The 25285-nt window shown below is 36.9% G+C and overlaps 1 protein-coding gene across 1 annotated transcript in view; it reads left to right on the top strand.

The window, feature by feature from the left end:
* The window catches only part of SLC15A5 (solute carrier family 15 member 5), a 71765-nt gene that overhangs the window by 7489 nt on the left and 38991 nt on the right, over window positions 1-25285 (top strand). Inside the window, 2 exon segments of the mRNA XM_060114154.1 lie at window positions 11108-11336; window positions 22539-22725. Of these exon segments, the coding sequence (XP_059970137.1) occupies window positions 11108-11336; window positions 22539-22725 (416 nt within the window).

The following is a 25285-nucleotide window of genomic DNA, read 5'->3' as shown; positions in this document are numbered from 1 at the left end:
GATAATTTGCATCCCATCTGCATATCATAGTCTGTCACTAACCAGTTACCAGAGTGAATTATACATGATATAAAGGCTCAAAGAGTAGATTGGTATAAATTTCCTGAAAATGTCTAGAGACTGACATATTCCATCCCAGAAATTTTGAATATCTGGTACTCAGTTTGACTCTACATAATAGCTGTCTCATACTAAAGTGTTCTGATTTTAAAATACTTGCTCAAATTTAATATCTTTTATCTTGGGAAAACACTAGATGTAAAAAAAACTATTATCCCACAGACTTTTTTCCAAAGCTATTTTAATATTTACTTGAGTGTTGTTTGAGAGCAGTGATTCTCAATCCTAGATTTCCAAGAAAGCCACCTGAAGACCCTTAAAAAATACTGATGTCTGGGCCCTACCACCAGAAGTTCTGATTATGTTGATTTGAGGTGGGCACCAGAGACTAGGATTTTTTTTAAGCTGCCTAAGTAGTCAGGTTTGAGAACCACTGCTCTCAAGCAGCACTGCATGATTTTAAGAATCACTTGAGGGCTTTGTTAAAAAAATGTTTGCCATGCCCTACCCCCAACCTCCTAGATCATAATTTCCTGGGAGCATAGCTGGGGAACAAACGTGCACTTTTAGCAAGTGCTTCAGAATTTTGAAAACAGTTCCAGAGACATAAGGAAAGTGGATTCCAAATGTGGTCTAGAAATATTCTTGAAAAGAAACGGAGCTAAACATTGAAGGAAGCACCTATTTCGTACCAGGATGCTTCAGAAATTTTTGATGATTCCTCACAATTTTTTTTACCACACTTCGAAATCTACCTGTTTGAAAAATTCTACCTAATCTTTGAGAAGAGAAACAAAATATGAATTTACATAATTCTGCAATAGTAAAATCATAATTTCAGCTAACAAAATCAAAACAGTTCATGGAATAGTCTTATTAATACTTATTAATACAGGCATATCTCATTTTATTGCTTTGCTTTATTGTGCTTCACAGTGACAAAATTTTTTAATTTTATAAATTTATAAATTTTTATAAATTTTAAATTTTGTAAAACTTACAGAAAGTTTGTGGCAACTCCGTGTCCAGCAAGTCTATCAGTGTCATTTTTCCAAAAGCATTTGCTCACTTCGTGTCTCTGTGAAGCATTTGGTAATTCTCGCACTATGCAAACTTCATTATTATTATATTTATCATGGTGATCTGTGATCAGTGATCTTTGATGTTACTACCACCATGCGCTGAAGGCTCAGATGATGGTTAGCATTTTTTGCGATAAAGTATTTTTACTTTAATTAAGACATGCACATTATCTTTTTAAACATAATGCTATTGCACATTTAGTACATTACAATAGAGTGTAAACATAACTTTTATATATACTGGGAAATCAAAAACTTTGTGCAACCTGTTATATCTCGGTGGTCTAGAACCGGACCCATAGTATCTCTGAGGTATGCTTGCACTCAGAATATCCTCTAAGTTGCATACTGAGGAATAGCTTGTAAGTAGCTTTCTAAAAAATCACTAGACCTTCCAAAATTCTATTTTCATGGGCTCTAGCCAAGTTTAACAAATGTTACACACTCACCCCAATTACAACAAGCACCTCCTTCATTATCTTGGCCAGAATTGTAAACTTTCAGAAAATACACTCAGAATACCTCTCCAACATATAACCATGTAAACTAAAAGGTATTGAGGAAAGAAAAAAAAAAAAGAAGTTTCTTACATTTCTTACTGATCCTGCAGCCTGCTGCTTTTTTTAAAGCCCTGCTTGGTAGCTTTTAAGCTTGGTAGGTGCATCAGCAGGGACTTATTTTTATCAATAAACACGCAGTGGTTCAAAGATCTTAAACTCAGGAAATGAGAAAATGATACACATTGTTAAAAAGAACAAAATTCAACGGCAGAAATCTGAAGACCTAATGGGCCTTATTAGGTGATTCATGAATTGGACAGCATCCCATCCAGCGACTACAAGGGTGCTCTGAGGGGTTGTACAAAATGGAAGGTTTTTATAGGAAGAAGGGTAGGGCAAGGGAGCTATTCGCAAAAGAAAAGGAAGCATTAATTTTAGTCCAGGGTATCTTCCTTTTGGGGAGGTGGGGTGGGGAGGGAATGGCAAGGGTTTTACCATGTAGATTGCCTCTTCTTCTGGGGGATGGAGAGGGTCCACATGACAGATGACCTCAGTGATGCTGACCAGAAAATTCCAGACTGGTTGATTAAGATTACATTTCTGGAGAAGCTCGAAACTGCAATTAAGTCCTGTATCTAAGCCTAGGTTTGGTATCATGGGCTTTAGCACAAGTGACGCCATTTGGGGCCTGTGGTTTTCTCTTCAACAACATAAACAACTGTTAAAATTGGGATTTGGCAGAAGACAGGGGAACAAAGACAGAAAGGGAATGAGAGCAAGTTAAAAGAGTGAGAAAGGCAGGGAGGGCAGGAGAAAGAGAGTGAAGCATTCCCCCCCGCAATTTCTTAATTAAAAGTAAACCTTTTATTTTAATCGTGCTGTCGATTCACCAAAATCAATTATCTTCCTTTGTTAAGCCGTCTTTTCTTTAATAACATTGTTGAAAAATATTTATAGATAAAAAGTAGGAAAAAATGATATAAATGAACTGATTTACAAAACGGAAACAGACTCACATATTTTGAAAACAAACTTATGGTTGCCAAAGGGGAAAGGTGGAAGGAGGGATAAATTAGGAGCTTGAGATTAACATAACACACTACTATATATAAAATCATCAACAAGGCCCTACTGTATAGCACAGGGAACTCTACTCAATACTCTGTAATAACCTATATGGGAAAAGACTCTCAAAAAGAATGAGTATATGCACATGTATAACTGAATCACTATGCTGTACACCTGAAACTAATGCAATGATTATACTCCAATAAAAATTTTTTTAAAAAGTAGGAAATGCAAAATTTCCTTCTGGTCCTTCTTTCTCCAAATTCATGTCAGCCAGAATATTCTTTGAAGTACTTCAGTGGGCCAGTGGTTATGCTAAAAGAAGCAATGATTAACAACAGCCATCCACCATGAAATCAGCGCCCCAGTGTTTCACTGACTCTTCTAAACAGTTCAATTTTAGCCCATTGAAGAACCACAAATCCCCTGGTGAATTATCTCAATATTGTTCAATGCAGAATAAAATATTCTGTTTGAACTCTTAAAATTGCCCACTAAGGCTATGAAGACCCAGAAGTTTTTCTCCCCTCTTCAATACCTTCTGAAGTAGGTTGGAAAGCCCATTTCAAACTATTTCTCTTAAAATCACTTAAAATAAGTCTGAAGCATGTCAAAATTGGTCAGTCTAAGAAGTGACAGAATATTTGAGTGACTTTAAAAACTATTACTAAATAAATTAGGGTGAATGTTTAAAATAAATAATCTCAAAAGGTTTTCTGAATTTTGCAGCAATAGGGGTTTTTCCCCCTTATTTGTATTCAACACCATAGAATCATGAAGACCAAAAACAAAACAAAAAAATACCACTTATATATACCCCCAATTATTTGCAGTTCCCAGTCTGTATTTAAAAGTAGACTAAAGAAACATATTTTTACTGCTGCTTTCAATTTTCCTTAATCACTCATATTTGTTTTGCTTTAGTGCTTTGCTCTCTGACTTTCTGTGTGAGAGGTGCTTTATATATTCAATTTGCTGGTGAGCTATGAGATGAAAGGAGTCTTAATGGTGAGTTTGAAGACTGTGGATTTTTATTTCTTTTATTTTTTTACAGTTGATACATATACAGTTTCACCCTTAATTATCTATGGCTTGTCCTGTCCATGGATCAACAAAGATTATATAAAATATGATTGTACTAGGTAATTCTTTCAGGAAATTACACAATCAAATAGGTTGGGTGGCATTTGTTAAAACACATTTAGTACTTTATGTGAAATCTCTCCCTATACAGAGATATTCAGCACTATAATTCTTTGGTTTATAACTATATTTCACAAGATGTAAGTCTTGGAAGAATTGCAATTTTCCTTGACCCTCTTTAAAGCAATTCCTTTTACATCCCCCTGTGGTGTACTGAAGAGTCACACAGTGTCCTCTTGGATTTTTTCTCAGCAAAACTCAGCATTTGAAAAAAGAGTTTCTTAAAGATGGAAAGGACTGTAACATTGCTCTGCAGTTCCAGCCTCTCTTGGTTGTTACAGCCACAGTTCAAGTGTGCAGCTTGCAACTGCACGAAAGGATGACCTGAGGCTGAGCTAGGGACTCTACCCCATTGTCCTAGAAAATTCTAACTTTGTACCCCGCCTTCACTGTGATAAATAAATTGCTATCAGTGGATTACAGTCAATCAGCTTGCTCAGAATAGCCATGTTTGACATTTGATTACTTTTCTAGGTCAGTTATGGAGAGTGGATGTTCATGATTTTGAAAGGGGTGATCACTTATTGGGTGCATACATATTCAAAACTTATATTGTACATTTTAAGCACATGCAGTTTATTGTATCTCACTTATATCTCAATAAAATTGTTTTAAAAAACAAGAGAAAAAGCAACAGTAATAAAGATAGTATGGTTTTGGCATAAGGATAGATTAGTAGAAAAGAATTGAAATTCAGAAAAAAGAACCACGTTTATAAGGTCAATTGATTTTCAACAAAGGTGCCAAAAAATTCAATGGGGAAAGGATCATCTTTTCAATAAATTGTGCTAGAATAACTGGATATCAAATAGAAAAAGTTACTCATGACACCTGACTAAAAAATTAATTCAAAGCTGATCATTGACCTAACATAGAGATCTAAAGGCATAAAACTGCTTTTAAAAAAAGGGAAAACTAGGGCTTCCCTGGTGGCACAGTGATAGAGAGTCCGCCTGCCAATGCAGGGGACACGGGTTCGTGCCCTGGTCTGGGAAGATCCCGCATGCCGTGGAGCGGCTGAGCCCGTGAGCCATGGCCGCTGAGCCTGCGTGTCTGGAGCCTGTGCTCCGCAACAGGAGAGGCCACAACAGTGAGAGGCCCGCGTACCAAAAAAAAAAAAAAAAATTTGCTTCTTGTGCTGTTATCCATGCACAACACTTTGTTTATTTGTTTTGTCTTTTGTGTGGTTTTTGTTTGTAATCAAATTTATCAGTCTTCTCCCCTATTGCTTCTAGATTTTGATTCATGGTGAAAAAGTTTTCCTCATTCCCACATTATAAAGGAATTCATTCATATTTTCTTTTGGTATATATATTTACTTTTACATCTGTGACCCAATTGGAAATTATATTAGAATACGTTTTATGAGTGAACTCAATTTTATCTTTTTCCCATATGACTGTCACATTATCCAACCTCACTTAATAAAAAGTTTGTATTTTCCCCACTAATTTCAGATGCCACCTTCCTTGTATACTGCCACTAGCATTTCTAGAGTTTCTATTCTGTTCCTTTGGTTAGTCAGTCTACCTGTATTCATATTCATCTATCTTGTTTAACTCTGACCTTAATTTCTAAGTAACACATTTTACTTTTAGTAGTACTTTGACTGCTACCACTGTTTCTAACACTTACCTATACAACTACCAGTAAAAGCAATGCCATAAGTTATATTTTTAAAAATTCACTGTTGTTACTTCATTTCTCCACATACCAGCGAGGTAGGCAAGAAGGGCCCCATATTTCCTTTTACAGACTAGACTCCATATCCTATGCCCCTGCTCCTGTACCATCCTGAGCTATCTTTACCAGTTCACCTACCATGTTGTGTTGAAATGATCTATTTCTGAATATAGTTAGAAATTCCTGTGTTGTGTACATACTTGGAATATGGTAAATGCTCAGTGTTTGTTATTGTTAAACTGAATACAGAACTTGCCCAAGATGTCACAGGCAGTGGCTGAAGTGGAACCAGAACCCAGGCCTACCTTTTCTCAGGCTAGAGCTCGTTTTATTACAACACATACTGAAGCAGTGAAACAGGGAAAACATCATCCCCAGAAGCCTCTGCCTTGTTTCTCAGAGCTCTGTGTTCTGTGGATCACAGCTAGGCAGTACACAGACTACTGGTAGTCTGCGGAATGGTTTCATTATGCAAAAAGGGTCTGAGAGATCCTCTCTGTCAGCCCCAAAAAGGCAAAAAAGAGGAAAATGTAAAGGAAGTATAAACTTTTATCAAAAGACCACTTTGACGTATTCTAAAGTTTGTAATTATCAAATAATTCTGGATTTTTGTGACTAATTATGTATACATAATTTTCATATTCAAATTTTCTAAATAACTATTTGGCATCCAACCATTTGCTTCCTAATCTCCTAGTTGAAGATATATTCATCTGAATAAAGAATTACAATTCTTCGAGTAATACAAATCTATCTGATCACCTCTGTTTACTGCAAGCCTACTCTAGTCCACATGTTACATATTTTAACATGTGATAAGGTAACCTTCCTTTGGACATTTACAAGAAAGAAACTGTATTAGCTGCAAGTAAAATTATGATATAAAATGTTCACCAGTGGTTTACTTTACACAATACTATATCAAATGAATATTTTGGAGTTGTTTTGCTTTGTTTTGTTTTCTATTTCCAAGTTATACGATCACCCAATTATGATGAAGTAAAACTGTGTCTTGCCTCTAGAAAAGTATATAATCCTTCTTTTGGCTTCTTCCTCTCTGATGACTAAATTGGAAATTCCTCAAAGCTGTAATTCAAAGCCATAGGTGACCTTAAAGAAATGATTTTTTATATGCTACCTTTTATCTTAAGGTAACTTTTCAAATGTGGACCATGCATTCCATTATGTTTAGCTGTCAAGCATGGCCTTCATTTGCATTTCTTCCCACTGCTATAATTTTGAGAACTGGCAGGTGACCAAAGAAGAAAAAAATGTGCATCTACCATCTACAGTGCAATGTAGGCTTTTTTTATTATAATTAGGTAGTATAGATATTCATGATTAGATCAAGGTCAGAGGAGCAGAACATCAGAGCTAAGAAATAAAGGTACAAAGAATAGAAAAATTGCTTTCTAAAGTTTTTTTTTAAATAGTAATGGCTACAATCTTTAAGTTTTTCAGCAAAGCATTTAAAATAGCTCATCTGTTTTATTTTAAAATGTGCACGCCTGGTGTGTTTGCCACGCATGTTTAAACTGGAGCTTGAAGTTTCAGTTGCATTTTCACTTCAGGTTCTTTTTCACCTTCCTGTTTCTGCTCCTGGTGCAGAAAACCAATTTGGGAGTTATAATGACAATGGATTTTTCTTTTTAAGGCTGAGTCTACAAGACACACAAAATTATTTGTACAGAAGGCATGAGTTTTCTATTAAGTCTAATAGATTAATCCAGGAAAGTGATGTGATGTTTAGATGTAGATGTTTTCACGGAGACATCCCTTCTAACACTAGGGATAACTACCTTTGGATGGGACAATGGGCGCTCCCTTTGGGTAGACAGATTACCATATAGCTCCTTTTCTTGATCGCTCTCACTTACTGGCTCCCTCTCTGTCCAGCTGATCAATTTAGGTTTATTACTTCCTCTTCTCTCTGACTTAAAACCCATGTAGTTCATTGTCCACTCTTGGGTACCTTTTCTCCTCTCACAGTCTCCTAATGGGGAGCCCTCCGATTTATTCTAGGGACCCCACTCTTCTCACCCTCTTTCCTTAAGTAACCTCTATTCCCACAGCTTTTAATGCCAACTATACACCAAACACTTAGTTTCATTTGACCTCTCTCCTCACCTCGAAACTCATATATCCGACTTCCTATTCAACATCTTGATTTTGTTATCTAGCAGTCATCTCAAATTTAACCTGACCAAAACTCAACTCTTGATTCACCCAACTGCAAACGGATTCCATTCTTATCTTCTCCATCTTCATGTAAGTCACCGAAACCCAGTGGTTTAAGGGGAAGGAAAGTAGCATCCTCAAATCTTCTCATTTCTTCAACCTCTCCCCACATTGGAAGATCCTATTGATTCTCTAACAACACATCCCATTCCGTTCACTTCTCTTCTTGCTGTTTTATGTCCAAGTCATCACTACTTCTTACCTGTATTCCAGCTTCCTCTCTTGTTCCTTAAAATCCATTATGCACACAACTACCAGAGTTCCAGAGTAACTTTTTAAAAATATACATCATATTTCCACTCTGCATCAAATTTCTTAATGGTTTCCTATAACATGGAGAATAAACTCCAAGGTCCTTACTTTTGGCCTGTAAAGTCTGACCTTGACCAAATCTTAGACCTCATCTTCTTCCAACATTCTACCTGAGCTACTGCCTCATTGGCCTTTCCTGTTCCTGAGCTTCTCCCTGCTCATTTCTACTTCATGACATGCCTGATATATGCTTCCTCCAGGTCTTTTTGCCTATTTCCAGTCTATTCAATCCTCAGTTCAAATTTCAACTCTTTAGGTGTCCTCTACACCCTACCCACAATCAGTCTATCTTATCACCTCATTTTATTTTCATCATTGAACTCACCTAATATTTCCCTGCTTGTTTAGTGTCTCTTCAGGGATCTCTAGATCTTATTCACTACTATATTGTTAAGGCCTAGAAAAGTCCCCGACACATAGTAGGTACGAAATAAATATGTTAAATGAGTGAATGATTGCATTCACATTTGTTTGGCTTCAATTATGCACGTTTGGAGGGCTAAAATTTTAGACCTCATTCATACCTAATCATTTCTTGTTCTTAACCATTTTGTTTTTGTTGCTTCATACCACCATATCAGATACAATTTTACCTGTTTAAATAAATTAATTTTTCAAAGTGTGTATTCAAGGCAGTGCTACTCAAAACTTGGTCCATGGGGTAGTGCTGATCATAAACTGTTCGTTACTGGTGTGCAACATAGAAAATAAAGACACTGAGAGAAAACATGTATTATGGAAAGTTACATCATATGTCTGTTGAATCTAATAATCAAAAGATCAGGTTTTATATTTTGTATCTTTGTTTTTATTTTATTTTTTAGGTATTCCATTTTATCGTATTTCACAGATCTATTGACCATGATAGTTGAGAAATTTTTTTTAAAAACTTATCTTTTAACACAGCTAGTTTCAGAAGCGCTAATCCGAACTACCTTTTTTAGAAATAATATGATAGTGGTATTTAACTACTTAATAAGACTGGAGGTATCAATCTATCATGCATAAAAGCAGATCCAAATTTATCTTGTGACGAATAGTGATTTGTTTATACAGAAAAGGACTAGTGAGTTTAAAACATATTACATTCAATAAAGTCCTGAATTTAAAACATAGGAAGGAAATTGGGGAGAATACCTCTTGAAATAACCCTTCATCCTGCAAATAGTTATTGTTTAATAATAAAGTCTATTTGAAAGCACAGAATAAGTTGGATCAATGCCAATAATGACCCTCCTGTCTACATGGTATTGTTTTGCAAGAGTTGAGCAGAGAACAGGTTGATGAGCAACAGAGATAAGATGAGAAGGAAATGTCAGGAAGTTAAGCCTCCTAGCCCAGACCTGTTCAAATTCAGTCTCTAGACTGTTCATCAAGACATTCTCAGTTTCCATCTTACCAAAATCTTAAGTAAACTAATTGAAATAGCTGGGAATAGTCTCCTAATAGAGAAGTTCTTTCTCCAGTAGTAAAGAGATGTCCTAATTACTTCCTTATTAAGAGACACAGACCCTGGTCACTCACAGGTGCTTCAGTTCCCTTGGCCTTCTCAGTTCTGGTCTGGCCACAGTGACTAAGAGGCAGTAGTGACTGTAGATATGAGCCTATCTCCTGCCAGCAATTATCCCGACATATTTCCACTTGACCTCAACACACTTCACAGAGGCCTCTGCTGTAATCACTCTTGGTCACTACCAATTTGGGCTGGATTGGATTCAGTGACTTAGAGGTGAAAGGCTCCATATTCAATTACCAGGCTCCCAGCTTCCTCAATTAATCAAAGACTGACATAATAGTTCTATTACAACTCTTAAAGAAAAGACCAGATCAAATCACTATCATCACTCTATAACCATAAAAAGAAATATTAATAAATATCCTTTATTTAAATATAAAAACCAATACCCTGTGGCTTTAAATGAACTTGGTTAGAAGGCATTTCACCTAGCATTTTACTATAGGAAACTTGAACATAATTAAAATGATGATCAAACTATTATCTGAGTTTCTACAGCAGCTTTCTTTGGAGAAACTCAAACATTTTAATATTTATTTTATCGTTTATCCTGCAACATGGTTTGGTGTCTTGCTAATTTGTGAAAGGGTTTATCTGGTCAAAAGGAGTGCTATGAAAAGTTGTATCATGATGGCACAGCCGAACTGCTAACCAAATCGGGATCTGTTATCTGTCATTGTATCAGGAAGTCCTAATGGAGTCAAAGAAAAGGCGAAATCTGAAAGATCATAAAAGGAGCAACAATGAGATTGCGAATCACTAGCAGTAAGTGATTGCAAACATCTAAAGCAATAAAATACTTCTGATGCTAAAGCAATAGCCATATAAACCCAGAGGAAACTACTGGAAAAGTCAAAAGCCAACTAATCTAATATGAACTTTTAGTGACACTATCAACATACATAAAGTCATTTGAAGAGTTCAAAGTTTAACATTATGTCTGAAATTCAAGGATAAAGTCAAAGCAGAGAAAATATTCCCTTTCATCTTCATGTCAAAATAAGAGACCGCCTTCTACCTAACAAGGAAAGTGAGGATTATTTATATGGCAATTTATATTAAAATAATAGTACCAGTTCTTTGTGTTAAGGCTGTAAATGAAACTTCAGGTTGTCTTATTCATTAATGTGTTCAAGTTAGAGGCTTCTGAGAGATTCTGAAATGTTTTACTTTGGTGCTTTATTTTGTTACCTTTCTTCCCTTTTTAATATGCTTCCACTGATCTTAGCTTTTTCATTTTTTATATCATCTGTCAGGCACCACCTTGGGCTGGTCACCAGGATGCCAGAACCCTTGTCAGAAGCTTACTCCTTTGAATTCAACCCCTTGGGTGCTAAAATCTTCTCAATCACTTTACTGCCTTTCATCCTTACAATTGGCATCTTTCTGATTGACATTTTGGAAACTTGAAGAACAGTTCCTTTACTAATATGTAATATTTCCAGGCTTGCAGGTTGCTCCCTCCTGACAACATTTGGGGTGTTTGTTAATGTACTAAAAACATGTAGTCTGCAGTACTTCTACCTTGGCAGAGGTGTGACAAGCTGGTTAGACCATGCCAAGGAAAAAAATGGTGGCCGCTACAGTGAGCTCCATGTGGAAAACACAAAACTTTTCTTCACCCTTCTCCCTCTCTTCATTTTTCAGCTCCTCTACAGAATGTGCATTATGCAGGTGAGGAAAGGTAATTAATACTACCCTTAGCAACAACCAAATGACTGCATGTTAACATAACAAGTAAACATTTCTTTTCACCCCAACAAGCGCTTCCCATATACTTCATTAGGCTGTTATCATATAAATACATTACAGGCTTTAATTTTAAGAGCTAAGTGGGGTCAGACAGAGGCATACCTGAGGAGGACCTGGGTGTAATGTTTCTCCTATAGAACTATGAATGTCTGTCAGTAGGTGCAGACAATACTTCAGAGAATTTGTCATAAGACCTAAGAGTAATGCACAAAAATATGAGATCTATGGATAGTTACCCAACTACTCCCTTCCAAAGGTTTTGCCTTCCTCCTTGACCAAGCCTTTAAAAACTGGTACTAACAAGTAGCTAAACTGGCTGATTTGAGTACCACCCCCCACTGTACACTTAAGTGTAAATACTAATCAGCAAATGATTCTTTCCCTACCAATTCTTAGTTCCCTTGGTGAATCAGTCCCTATGCTATGAGGGTCAGCAAATTATTACCTGCAGGCCAAATCAGCCCACTGCCTTTTTCATATGTCCTGCAAGGTAAGAAGGTTTTTACATTTTTCTATGGTTTAAAAAAATCAAAAGAAGAAAAATGTTTTGTAGCAAAAGACAATTATATGAAATTCAAAATTCAGTGTCTGTATCCACAGACATAGAAAACAAACTTATGATTACCAAAGGGGAAGGGGGGGTGGGGAGGATAAATTAGGAGTTTGGGATTAACATATACACACTACTATATATAAAATAGATAACCAACAAGGACCTACTGTATAGCACAAGGGACTATACTCAATATTTTGTAATAGCTTTAAGGGAAAGAATCTGAAAAAGAATATATATGAATATATGAATCACTTTGTGGCACACCTGAAGCTAACACAACGATGTAAATCAACTATACTTCAACTAAAAAAAAGAAAGTAGCCCACGCACAACAACAAAGACCCAGTGCAGCCAAAAATAAATAAAATTAAATTCAAAAAAAAAAAAGGAAGAAAATACAATGTTAGAAAAGGATAAGTATAGAACTTCTGTTTGGTTAGAAGGATCCTGTCCTTCTAACCAAACAGAATAAAAACTTCTTCTTTAAAAGAAAAAAAATTCAGTATCCATAAATAAAATTCTACTGGAACACAACCACTCCTGCTTTTTTTTGTCATAGTATGTCTGCTTATGCATGAAAACAGCAGAGCTGAGTAGTTGCAACAGAATCCACATGTGGAAATATTGTCTATCTGGCCTTTTACACAAAAGTTTGCTGACCCTTGTTCTAAACAATGCATGAAAGCTAGGCTGATTTAGCAAATTCAACCTCTCTCTTGACTCCACAATAGTAGATGGAACAAAAACACAAAATTACTACCTGTATATATGTCATTAATAGCATGAAAACACACTCCCTCTTGCAAGAGCACCAGAATCACAACTAACTGCTGAATAATCATCAACAGGAAGACACTGGGACTCACCAAAAAAGATACCCTGCATCCAAAGACAAAGGAGAGGTCTCAATGAGATGGTAGGAGGGGTGCAATCACAATAAAATCAAATCCCATAACTGCTGGGTGGGTGACTCACAAACTAGAGAACACTTATACCACAGAAGTCCACCTGCTGAAGTGAAGGTTCTAAGCCCCACATCAGGCTTCCCAACCTGGGGATCTGGCAACAGGAAAAATTCCTAGAGAATCAGACTTTGAAGGCTAGTGCGATTTGATTGCAGGACTTCCACAGGACTAGGGGAAACAGAGGTTCCACTCTTAGAGGGCACACACAAAATAGTGTGTGCATCAGGACCCAGGGGGAAGGAGCAGTGACCCCATATGAGACCGAACCAGACTTACCTGCTAGTGTTGGAGGGTCTCCTGAAGAGGTGGGGGTGGCTGTGACTAACTGAGGGGACAGGGACACTGGCAGCAGAAGTTTTGGGAAGTACTCCTTGGCGTGACCCCTCCCACAGTCCACCATTAGCCCCACTAAAGAAACTGTAGGCCTGAGTGTTGGGTTGCCTCAGGCCAAACAACCAACAGCGAGGGAACTCAGCCCCATTCATCAGCAGACAAGTGGATTAAAGTTTTACTGAGCTCTGCCCAGCAGACCAACAGCCAGCTATACCCACTACCAGTCCCTCCAATCAGGAAGCTTACACAAGCCTCTTAGATAGCCTCATCCACCAGAGGGCAGACAGCAGAAGCAAGAAAAACTACAATACTGAAACCTGTGGAACAAAAACCACATTTACAGAAAGAGAGACAAAATGAAAAGGCAGAGGACTATGTACAAGATGAAGGAACATGATAAAACCCCAGAAAAACAACTAAATGAAGTGGAGACAGGAAAACTTTAAGAAAAATAATTCAGAACAATGATAGTGAAGATGATCCAGTACTTCAGAAAAAGAATGGAGGCAAAGATCGAGAAGATGCAAGAAATGTTTAACAAAGACCTAGAAGAATTAAAGAACAAACATCTAGAAGAATTAAAGAACAAACAAACAGAAATGAACAATATAATAACTGAATTGAAAAATGCACTAGAAGGAATCAATAGCAGAATAACTGAGGCAGAAGAATGGATAAGTGACCTGGAAGACAGAATGGTAGAATTCACTGCTGAAGAACAGAATAAAGAAAAAAGAATGAAAAGAAATGAAGACAGTCTAAGAGACCTCTAAGACAACATTAAAAGCAACAACATTTGCATTATAGGGGTTCCAGAAGGAGAAGGGTGACAGAAAGGACCCAAGAAAATATTTGAAGAGATTATAGTCGAAAATTTCCATAACATGGGAAAGGAAATAGCCACCCAAGTCCAGGATGTGCAGAGAGTCCCAGGCAGGATAAACCCAAGGAGAAAAATGTCAAAACACATAGTAATCAAATTGACAAAAATTAAAGACGTAGAAAAATCATTAAAAGAAACAAGGGAGAAACGACAAATACAAGGGAATTCCCATAAGGTTAAGAGTTGATTTCTCAGCAGAAACGCTACAAGCCAGAAGACAGTGGCACGATATACTTAAAGTGATGAAAGGGAAGAACCTACAACCAAGATTACTCTACCCCACAAGGATCTCATTCAGATCCCACTGAGAAATCAAAAGCTTTACAGACAAGCAAAAGCTAAGAAAATTCAGCACCACCAAACCACCTCTACAACAAATGCTAAAGGAATGTCTCTAAATGGGAAACGCAAGAGAAGAAAAGGACCTACAAAAACAAACCCAAAACAGTTAACAAAATGGTAATAAGAACATACATATCAATAATTACCTTAAATGTGAATGGATTAAGTGCTCCAACCAAAAGACACAGGCTCCTTGAATGGATACAAAAAAAAAGACCCATATACAAGCTGTCTACAAGAGACCCACATTAGACCTAGGGACACATACAGACTGAAAGTGAAGGGGTGGAAAAAGATATTCCATGCAACTGGAAATCACAAGAAGGCTGGAGTAGCAATACTCATATCAGATAAAATAGACTTTAAAATAATGTTACAAGAGGCAAGCAAGGACACTACATAATAATCAAGGGATCAATCCAAGAAGAAGATATACCAATTATAAATATATATGCACCCAACGTAGGAGCACCTCAATACATAAGGCAAATACTAACAGCTCTAAAAGAGGAAATCAACAGTAACACAATAATAGTGGGGGACTTTAACACCTCACTTACACCAATGGACAGATCATCCAAACAGAAAATGAATAAGGAAACACAAGCGTTAAGTGACACAATAGACCAGATAGATTTAATTGATATTTATAGGACATTCCATCCAAAAACAGCAGATTACACTTTCTTCTCAAGTGCCCGTGGAACATTCTCCAGGATAGATCACATCTTGGGTCACAAATCAAGCCTTGGTAAATTTAAGAAAACTGAAATCATATCAGACATCTTTTCTGACCACAACACTATGAGATTAGAAATCAATTACATGGGAAATAACGTAAAAAACACAAAAACATGGAGGCTAAACAATGTGTTACTAAATAACTAAGAGATCACTGAAGAAATCAAAGAAGAAATCAGAAAATACCTAGAGACAAATGACAACGAAAACATGATTATCCAAAACCTATGGGATGCAGCAAAAGCAGTTCTAAGAGGGAAGTTTACAGCAATACAATCCTACCTCAAGAAACAAGAAAAATCTCAAATAAACAATCTAACATTACACCTAAAGGAACTAGAGAAAGAAAGACAAAGAAAACCCAAAGTCAGTGGAAGGTAAGAAATCATAAAGATCAGAGCAGAAATAAATGAAATAGAAATGAAGAAAACAATAGCAAAGATCAATAAAACTAAAAGTTTGTTCTTTGAGAAGATAAACAAAATTGATAAACCTTTAGCCAGGCTCATCAAGAAAAAGAGGAAGAGGACTCAAATCAATAAAATTAGAGATGAAAGAGAAGTTACAATGGACACCACAGAAATATAAAGCATCATGAGAGGCTACTACAAGCAACTCTGTGCTAATAAAATGGACAACCTGGAAGAAATGGACACAGTCTTACAAAGGTATAACCTTCCAAGACTGAACCAAGAAGAAACAGAAAATATAACAGACCATTCACAAGTAATGAAGTTGAAACTGTGATTAAAATTCTTCCAACAAACAAAAGTCCAGGACCCAATGGCTTCACAGGTGAATTCTATCAAACATTTAGAGAAGAGCTAGCACCCATCCTTCTCAAACTCTTCTAAAAAATTGCAGAGGAAGAAACACTCCCAAACTCATTCTATGAGGCTGCCACCACCCTGATAACAAAATCAGACAAAGATACTACAAAAAAAAGAAAATTACAAACCTATATCACGGATGAATATAGATGCAAAAATCCTCAACAAAATACTAGCAAACAGAATCCAACAACACATTAAAAGGATCACACACCATGATCAAGTGTGATTTATCCCAGGGATGCAAGGATTCTTCAATATACGCAAATCAATCAATGTGGCACATCATATTAACAAATTGAAGAATGAAAACCATATGATCATCTCAATAGATGCAGAAAAAGCTTTTGACAAAATTCAACACCTATTTATGATAAAAACTCTCCAGAAAGTGGGCACAGAGGGAGCCTAACTCAACATAATAAACATATATGACAAACCATAAAAGACAAACCCACAGCAAACATCATTCTCAATAGTGAAAAACTGAAAGCATTCCCTCTAAGATCAGGAACACGACAAGGATGTTCACACTTGCCACTACTATTCAACTCAGTTTTGGAAGACCTAGCCATGGCAATCAGAGAAGAAAAGGAAATAAAAGGAATACAAATTGGAAAAGAAGAAGTAAAACTGTCACTGTTTGCAGATGACATGATACTATACATAGATAAGCCTAAAGATGTGAGCAGAAATTACTAGAGGTAATCAATGAATTTTGTAAAGTAGCAGGATACAAAATTAATGCACAGAAATCTCTTGCATTCCTATACACTAACAATGAAAGATCAGAAAGAGAAATTAAGGAAACAATCCCATTCACCATTGTAACAAAAAGAATAAAATACCTAGGAATAAACATATCTAAGGAGGTAAAATACCTGTACTCAGAATAATTGTAAGACACTGATGAAAGAAATCAAAGATGACACAAACAGATGGAGAGATATACCATGTTCTTGGATTGGAAGAATCAATATCATGAAAATGACTATACTACCCAAAGCAATCTACAGATTCAGTGCAATCCTTAGCAGATTAACAGTGACATTTTTTACAGAACTAAAACAAACAATCTTAAAATTTGTATGGAGACACAAAAGACCCCAAATATCCAAAGCAATCTTGAGGGAAAAAAATGGAGCTGGAGGAATCAGACTCCCTGACTTCAGACTATACTATAAAGCTATAGTAATCAAGACAATATGGTACTGGCACAGAAACCGAAATATAAATCAATGGAACAGGATAGAAAGCCCAGAGATAAACCCACGCACCTATGGTCAACTAGTCTATGAAAAAGGAGGCAAGGATACACAGTGGAGAAAAGTCAGCCTCTTCAGTAAGTGGTGCTGGGAAAACTGGACAGCAACATGTAAAAGAATGAAATTAGAACACTATACACAAAAATAAACTCAAAATGGATTAAAAACCTAAATGTAAGACTGGACACTATAAAATTCTTAGAGGAAAACATAGGAAGAACACTCTTTGACATTAATCACAGCAAGATCTTTTTTGACCCACCTCCTAGAGTAATGGAAATAAAAACAAAAATAAAAAAATGGTCCTAATGAAACAAAAGTTTTTGCATAGCAAAGGCAACTGTATACAAGATGAAAAGACAACCCTCATATAGGAGAAAATATTTGCAAAGGAATGAATGGACAAAGGATTAATCTCCAAATATATAAACAGCTCATGCAGCTCAATATTAAAACAAAAAACCCAATCAAAAACTGGGCAGAAGACCTAAATAGACATTTCTCCAAAGAAGACATACAAATGGCCAAGAGGCACAAGAAAAGCTGCTCAACATCACTTATTATTAGAGAAATGCAAATCAAAACTACAATGAGGTATCACCCCACACCAGTTAGAATGGGCATCATTAAAAAATCTACAAACAACACATGCTGGAGAGGGTGTGGAGAAAAGGAACCCTCTTGCACGGTTGGTGGGAATGTAAATTGATACAGAGACTATGGAGAACAGTATGGAAGTTCCTTAAAAAACTAAAAATAGAATTACCATATGATCCAGCAATCCCACTACTAGGCATATACCCAGAGAAAACCATAATTCAAAAAAACACATGCACCCCAATGTTCATTGCAGCACTATTTACAATAGCCAGGTCATAGAAGCAACCTAAGTGTCCATCAACAGATGAATGGATAAAGAAGATGTGGTACATATATACAATGGAATATTACCCAGCCATAAAAAGGAACGAAATTGGGTCATTTGTAGAGACATGGATGGATCTAGAGACTGTCATACAGAGTGAAGTAAGTCAGAAAGAGAAAAACAAATATTGTATATTAACGCATATGTGTGGAATCTAGAAAAATGGTACAGATGAACCGGTTTGCAAGGTAGAAATAGAGACAAAGATGTAGAGAACAAATGTATGGACACCAAGGGGGGAAAGCGGCGGGGGTGGGTGGGTGTGTGTGTGATGAATTGGGAGATTGGGATTGACATGTAGACACTGATGTGTATAAAACTGATGACTAATAAGAACCTGATGTATATAAAAAAATAAAAATCTAGAGGGGCTACATCCAAGATTCTGAAAGAAGTTGGGGATGTGCTCCTCTGACTTCTTCCAAGTACACAGTCTGATTCATGTGCTGGAGATTGGTTTGTCACCCTTGCTAGAGACAAACATCCTTCCTCTTCTACTAAGTGGGTTTTCAGATTCTTAAAGAAAAAGGCCGCAGAAAATATTACATTATATGCACACAGAAAATATAAGTAAAGCCACGCCAAATGAATCAGCTTTTTCTAAAACCTCAACTCCAAAAACTCTTTCTTCACAGGAGTTAATATTTCACTTCATGTTGCCAAACAAAACAAACTTTCAGCAATGGTATCAGAGAGACTTGGTGTTGGGAAATACTTTCACTGAGGTTGAAGTCTGATCTGGTGACTCTGTTCTCATGTTAACATCCCCCTTCCACTCCAAGAAACTCATTTAAACATATTTATCACTACAGGGTAGAAACAGTTTGTAAATCCAGGTTAGCTGTTTCTAACATATGCCAGGAGTATCAGATGATAGAGTAACTGCTTGGAAATTATTTGGATTATTTTAACATAACTGAACTAAGAGAATCCACACTAAACTTTGGGTGCTTGTTCCTGCAATAAGTAAATGTAACAACTGCTATTTATTAGCTTCTACATAATGCTGGAGTTGTGATGGGCTTCCCTAACTTTTAATGATAAGAGCTCTCAACCAGCTAAGGTCTTTTGCTAACTGTTGATGGTTAGACTTCAAGCTTTGGTAGTGAGTGTATTCTTTTAACCTCAGAAGGGGAGGAGAAAGATGGTAGTTTTGTAAGCTTGGATAGACACTCTAAGCCACAGCTTTGACACACAAGTAAAAGCATGATGCCTATTTAGTTCTAGGGTAGTGTAGGTGAGCAGATAAGGTGTGCATATCTACAGGTGAACTTTTAAAACATATCACCATTTGCATCCCACACACTTTAATCACTGTCTCCCATATTGTTCTAGAACTGTACTGTTCAATATGGTAGCCACTTGTTGCTCTTGAGCATTTGGAATGTGCCTTGTCCAAAATGAAACATACTATACGTGTAAAATACCAGATTTTGAAGACTCAATATGAAAAAAACAATGTAAATATCTCATTAATAATTTTTATATTGATCATGCTAAAATATTTTTACTTTATTGGGTTAAATAAATGTATTAAATTTTTTTTTAATATCATGAAAACATCTTAGAATGGAGAAATTAATCATGAGTACAAAATTACTAATGGTTCCATGGGATGCCTCGAACCTTCTATGCAAATAGCACAAATTACTGATTCTTACCTTCATAATGTAGTGACACCTGATTTTTTTTTACTAAGTTCGAGTCTTCTCTGCAAACTGTTGCATATTTTAAAATTTAACATAAATTAGAATAAATTTTGATAAGCTAATTTTAAGCATATCACCAAATCTAGATGCTTAGTTTATTGCAAAGAACAAATACTCATACTTATTGGTCAGAGGCTCTAAAAGATGACTTCACGGTGTGTCTAATTTAACCCCCAAAGCAAGCCTACAGGGCAGATTTTATTATTCTAAATCTGAGTCTCAGAAACATTAAGTGACTGCAATTGGTTCTTGGTTACCCTACTAGCATATGGCAGAGTGGTTATCCCTACCCCAGGCTGGTATCAATGCCCACACTTTGCTGTTACCCACTATGCCTCTCTTGCAGCTGGGTTAAAAATCCCTGGTACAGACCAAACAGGTTCCAAAATCATAAACAGTAATGTTATACCAGAAACTTCAAAGAAAATGGTTAGAATGTACTTCTCAAGGGAGGCAGAGGAAACTTCCATTGGGATAGGCTGGAATAAGATTTTTGCCTCCAGATGAAATAATCATCAGTATAAACACGATCAAAATACCAAGAATAAAACATCATCGAATTCCATATTTTAAATTTAGTAGCCATTATTGACCTTCAGTTCCAAGACATACATTTAAAGTATGTTGATATTAAGGCCAATGATGTTGCCATTTGACATTACTGGCCATTCAAAGGTGAAAATGAATCTTTATTGACAGCAGTTATTCCTGAATTCTCAGAGGCTTGTATGAAATAAAAGTATTTAAAATTTTTAAAGGAGATGATTTCAGAACTTGAGGCAGAAGCAGAAATGATTTCAAGCTTTCAAGATATCGGGGCCTTTTTTTAGATTATGCAATATATTAATATTGCTTCACTAAAGATTAATAGTACACTTGCCACATTATTAAGTTAACAGGTTTCTGTGTCTGTGATTCATGCCGATAATAACTTTATTCCTGTTAACAATAATTCTCGCTTGAAATCAGTAACAGAAACTTTCAAGTTGTGCTGAGATCCTTTCAGTCTTAGAGTAGTTCCACTGCCAGCACTATTTTAAAAACCATCATTCATTTTCCTCTAACTGGGGATACATGCTTAATATTTTGATTGAACTAGGGCAGAACAACTAATACTCCCTTCCCTCTTGCCACCTGTACCCAACCAAAACAATCCTGTTTACTATCCCAAGGGTCAAATTAAAGATTGGAAGATAAATTATCACCAGGACATATTTTATACAGATAGAAAGAATCTCAGTGAAAATGTGGTCCATTCCTGGATTTAGGCAGTTAACATAGCAATAGGCTCATTTTACAACTGGTGGGCTGGTTAGCAGTGTACTGACTTATTACTCTGCTTCTCATACCTTCTCGAATTGCACAATTGATAATAGAGAAGGATTTAGTGAAGGTTTCAAACAAGAAGTTATCATTTGGATGTTTGAGCCGGGTTGCTCTCCAAGGATGGAGGTAAGGCAGGACTCCTAATGTAGTTCACGCATTGTAAGAAAAAAATGGAGAATCCATTCCTCAAGGACAAGACTTGGGTTGACTTTCTCGCCAAGCCACTCAGTAGCTTTGTGTGCCCCTGGGAATGAAAGAAATACTCTGTGCTACTAATGATAATGACAAAGATGTGATTATTGCAACACAGCTCATGAACTAGAAAAGTGAGGAGATGCCCCTTTTCCTGTGACATTGTGCTTCAGTTCTCATGTTGTGACCTAATGAGAGGTTAGGAATACTTGAAGAGACTCCAAGTTAATGTTAGAGTTTTAGAGAGCATTAGGGTTTTCTTAAAAATGAAGAAATTCTAACACTACCTTGAGGGTTTCCAGTGAGGTAGAGGTGTTGTTGGTGTTTTGTTTTGTTTTTGTTTTTGTTTTTCATTTCTGCTACTTTATTGTGCAACTTTTTTCATGGAGTTCCCTTTTTGGTCCTCTAGTGCCATGCCACACAATTAGTTTAAAAGGAGAGTATAGACACAAGTATGTTTTCTCTCCCTTTTCTCTTTTTACTTGGCTTATGTTAAAAACAAGGCCAATCCAGGGAGCCTATAAAGACAGCCTACAACAAGTAGTGTGTTTCCTCACTGGGTCCCCTCTTCTTAGGGAAAAATCATTCTTACCTATTTCGCCATCAAACTCGATGCTATTTAAAGGATCTAGTCTAACCCAAACTATTTTTTTAATCCAGGTGAAAATGAAAGTCTTAATACTTCCTACTGGCTTTTGCTTTATTGTTGAGAACAATAAAAAGCTTATTTGCTTATATGCAGAATTTATTACTTGATTTCTTATGTGTCATCCCAAGCACAAAATTAGGGTCACTTTTACTTTTCCAAGGAAAATTAAGAAGATAGATTAGATGACAAAATATTCGTCCATAAAGAATCAGTAGAATTGTCAATAGACTAAACACGGTTCCTACTCTCCTTTGTCAGTTCATAATCATGACCTTGAAGACCCGGGGAACATCCAGCTCATCTGTCACAGAGTACTGGCAAGGGATAAGGCATCTGCCACAGGACAGTTCCTCCAAAGTTACTTTAACCACTCTTTTACTAAACGGCTCTTTCCCCTTTCAAATACAGATTCCTTCAGGATATTATCTGCAGACCATGAATTCCGATCTGAATTTGGGTGGATTTCTTCTGCCAGTTGCAGTAATGAATGTCATCAGCATCCTACCACTACTAATTTTAGCACCTTTCATGGAGTATTTCAGCACCTACCTACTTCCCTCTAAGAGAGATGGACCATTTCTGTTGGCATGCATTAGTAAGTACAACTTACCATTTCAAGTGAATGGTTTACAACTTTTAAAATAAAAAAAACACTGTACTAGGATCTAAGCTAGCTATATGCTCTGGAGTAGAGTCTGATTTTGACAAATTGGGAAGAAGGTGAATTTGAGAGTGATTATGCCCAGCTTCTCAAATCTCTACATAGACATCAGTGCCCCATTTTCTTCTCATCCATTTATGCTTCCTCAGAAGACACACATAAAGACTTGGTGCAAATTCCAGTGCCACCAAATGGCCTCTTCTTCTTCAAGTAAAGAAGTCTCTACTCCTAAGTCAATGCTGAGAATGTTCTTAAAAATTAAGACAGGTAATGGACCTAAAAAATAATGCCGGGCTATACTTGGGAGGCTTTAACTTCTGAAGCAGCAGAAATTTTATTAAAAGTTCGTTGTATTCACAGCTTTAATATAGTACTTCTTCCAATAGTAAAGTGTATAACAGTAATTTTCAAACATTTTTTCCAGCTTTATTGAGATATAATTGACATACTGTATAAGTTTAAGGTGCACAGTCATGAACTGATGCAAGTCTATATTGCAAAATATTTATCACAATAAGGTTAGTTAACACATCCCTGACCTCACATAATTACAGCCTTGCTGTTGTTATGGTCTACTCCTATTTTTTTAAATTATTTTATTTTATTTATTTTTGGCTACATTGGGTCTTCATTGCTGCGCGTGGGCTTTCCCTAGTTGCAGCGAGCGGGGGCTACTCTTCATTGTGGTGCACGGGCTTCTCATTGCGGTGGCTTCTCTTGTTGTGGAGCACGGGCTCTAGCAGCGGGGGCCTCAGTAGTTGTGGCACGTGGGATTTAGAGTGCAGGCTCTAGTTGTGGCACATGGGCTTAGTTGCTCCATGGCACATGGGATCTTCCTGGACCAGGGATCAAACCCGTGTCCCCTGCATTGACAGGAGGATTTTTTGGTCTACTTCCATTTTTTAAAGTGAAAAAAAGTGTAGGACTTCTTACTCAGAACACAATCAATAGACTGTAAAATAAAATTTCTGCCAATGAGATGAGAGAGGAGGAGCATTCTGGTCACACTCTCCTCTGCCTCACTGTGGTCCCTCTGGTGCTACTGTGGAACAAGATGACAAACAACGGTACAGGAAAACCAGGCTCAATCTAACGACAAGAGATGGAGATCTCAGCCCCTGCTCTGCTACTGAGCTGCTCCTGAGTGAATTGGAAAAACCACTTAACCTTTCTTGTCTTCTAGTTCACTTTTTTTTTTTTTGAGGGGCATGCCCAAGATAAATTTTGGGTCCCTTTGTTCTGTAAGACTTTTGAAATCATTCAGGGTGACATCAGTACCTGGAGCCCAGTTGGGACACAGAATGAAAGCTCTGTAAATGTTAACTAATATTAAGTCATCATTTGCAAGGGGCAGGTCTCATTGTTTGGTGAGTATAAACACAAAACAAAGGGAGTTTGAAACGCTTAAGAAATAGCATGAGGCTTCCCTGGTGGCGCAGTGGTTGAGAGCCCGCCTGTCGATGCAGGGGACACAGGTTCGTGCCACTGTCTGGGAAGATCCCACATGCCGTGGGAGCGGCTGGGCCCGTGAGCCATGGCCGCTGAGCCTGCACGTCCGGAGCCTGTGCTCCGCAACGGGAGAGGTCACAACAGTGAGAGGCCCGTGTACTGCAAAAAAAAGAAAAAAAAAGAAAAAGAAATAGCATGCAATGGCAACTTTATGTCTTATCATCTACTTGAGAAATAATTTCATTGAAATAGCCAAGGTCAAGCAACTGAAAGATTCTTTTCTCTTGGTTAACCAGTTGTTATTCCTAATTCCTCCTTTGTAGAGATCTGTGAAGACCAAGCAGTCTTCTAGTAACCCATTATTATATATTTTGCTGTTTCTCTGTTTATAAATTACATTTTAGGGTATGTGCTTCCTATTTACCAAAGCCACCAACAAGATCACTCCAGATCACATCACAAAGTAGATTTGTTTTTGGAAAGAACTCAAAGTGACTAAACTCTCCCTAGTTTATTTTATCTTCAACTGTAGAGGTCTTTAGTGCATATTCTGTTTTGATTTATTCCATAAGCCAGTAACCCTGACATTCTTTATTGTCATAGGTTTAGGCAAACTATAAATCTTAATAGGTTTTGACAGACCTTAAATCTTAAAAAGTGCTTTTTTTGTCTGCCAGTGAAATCCAAAACAGTATTAGGGAATGCCCGGCACTATCTGAGGATACAAAAGAAAAGTAAGACATCGTACCTACCCACAGCAAGTGTACTATTAATATATTGAATGCAGAAAAAAACAGGGGTAAATTTACATTGCAAAATACCAGAAACTTTGGCAGTCCTGTACAGAATCATGAAAACTGAGTCTAAGCTTCCAAATTATGCTTTAGTGCTAAAAAAATTTTTTAATTGGGCTACTCTAGAGAAATATGGTATACAACATGACTGAAAGAACTACTTTAAAAATCCTTCCTGGGGGCTTCCCTGGTGGCGCAGTGGTTGAGAGTCCTCCTGCTGATGCAGGGGACATGGGTTCATGCCCCGGTCC

Source organism: Mesoplodon densirostris, chromosome 11 (assembly GCF_025265405.1).
Source record: "Mesoplodon densirostris isolate mMesDen1 chromosome 11, mMesDen1 primary haplotype, whole genome shotgun sequence".
NCBI lineage: Eukaryota > Metazoa > Chordata > Mammalia > Artiodactyla > Ziphiidae > Mesoplodon > Mesoplodon densirostris.
The sequence above is the reverse complement of the archived record's forward strand: the minus strand, read 5'-3'. Positions and strand labels throughout refer to the sequence as shown.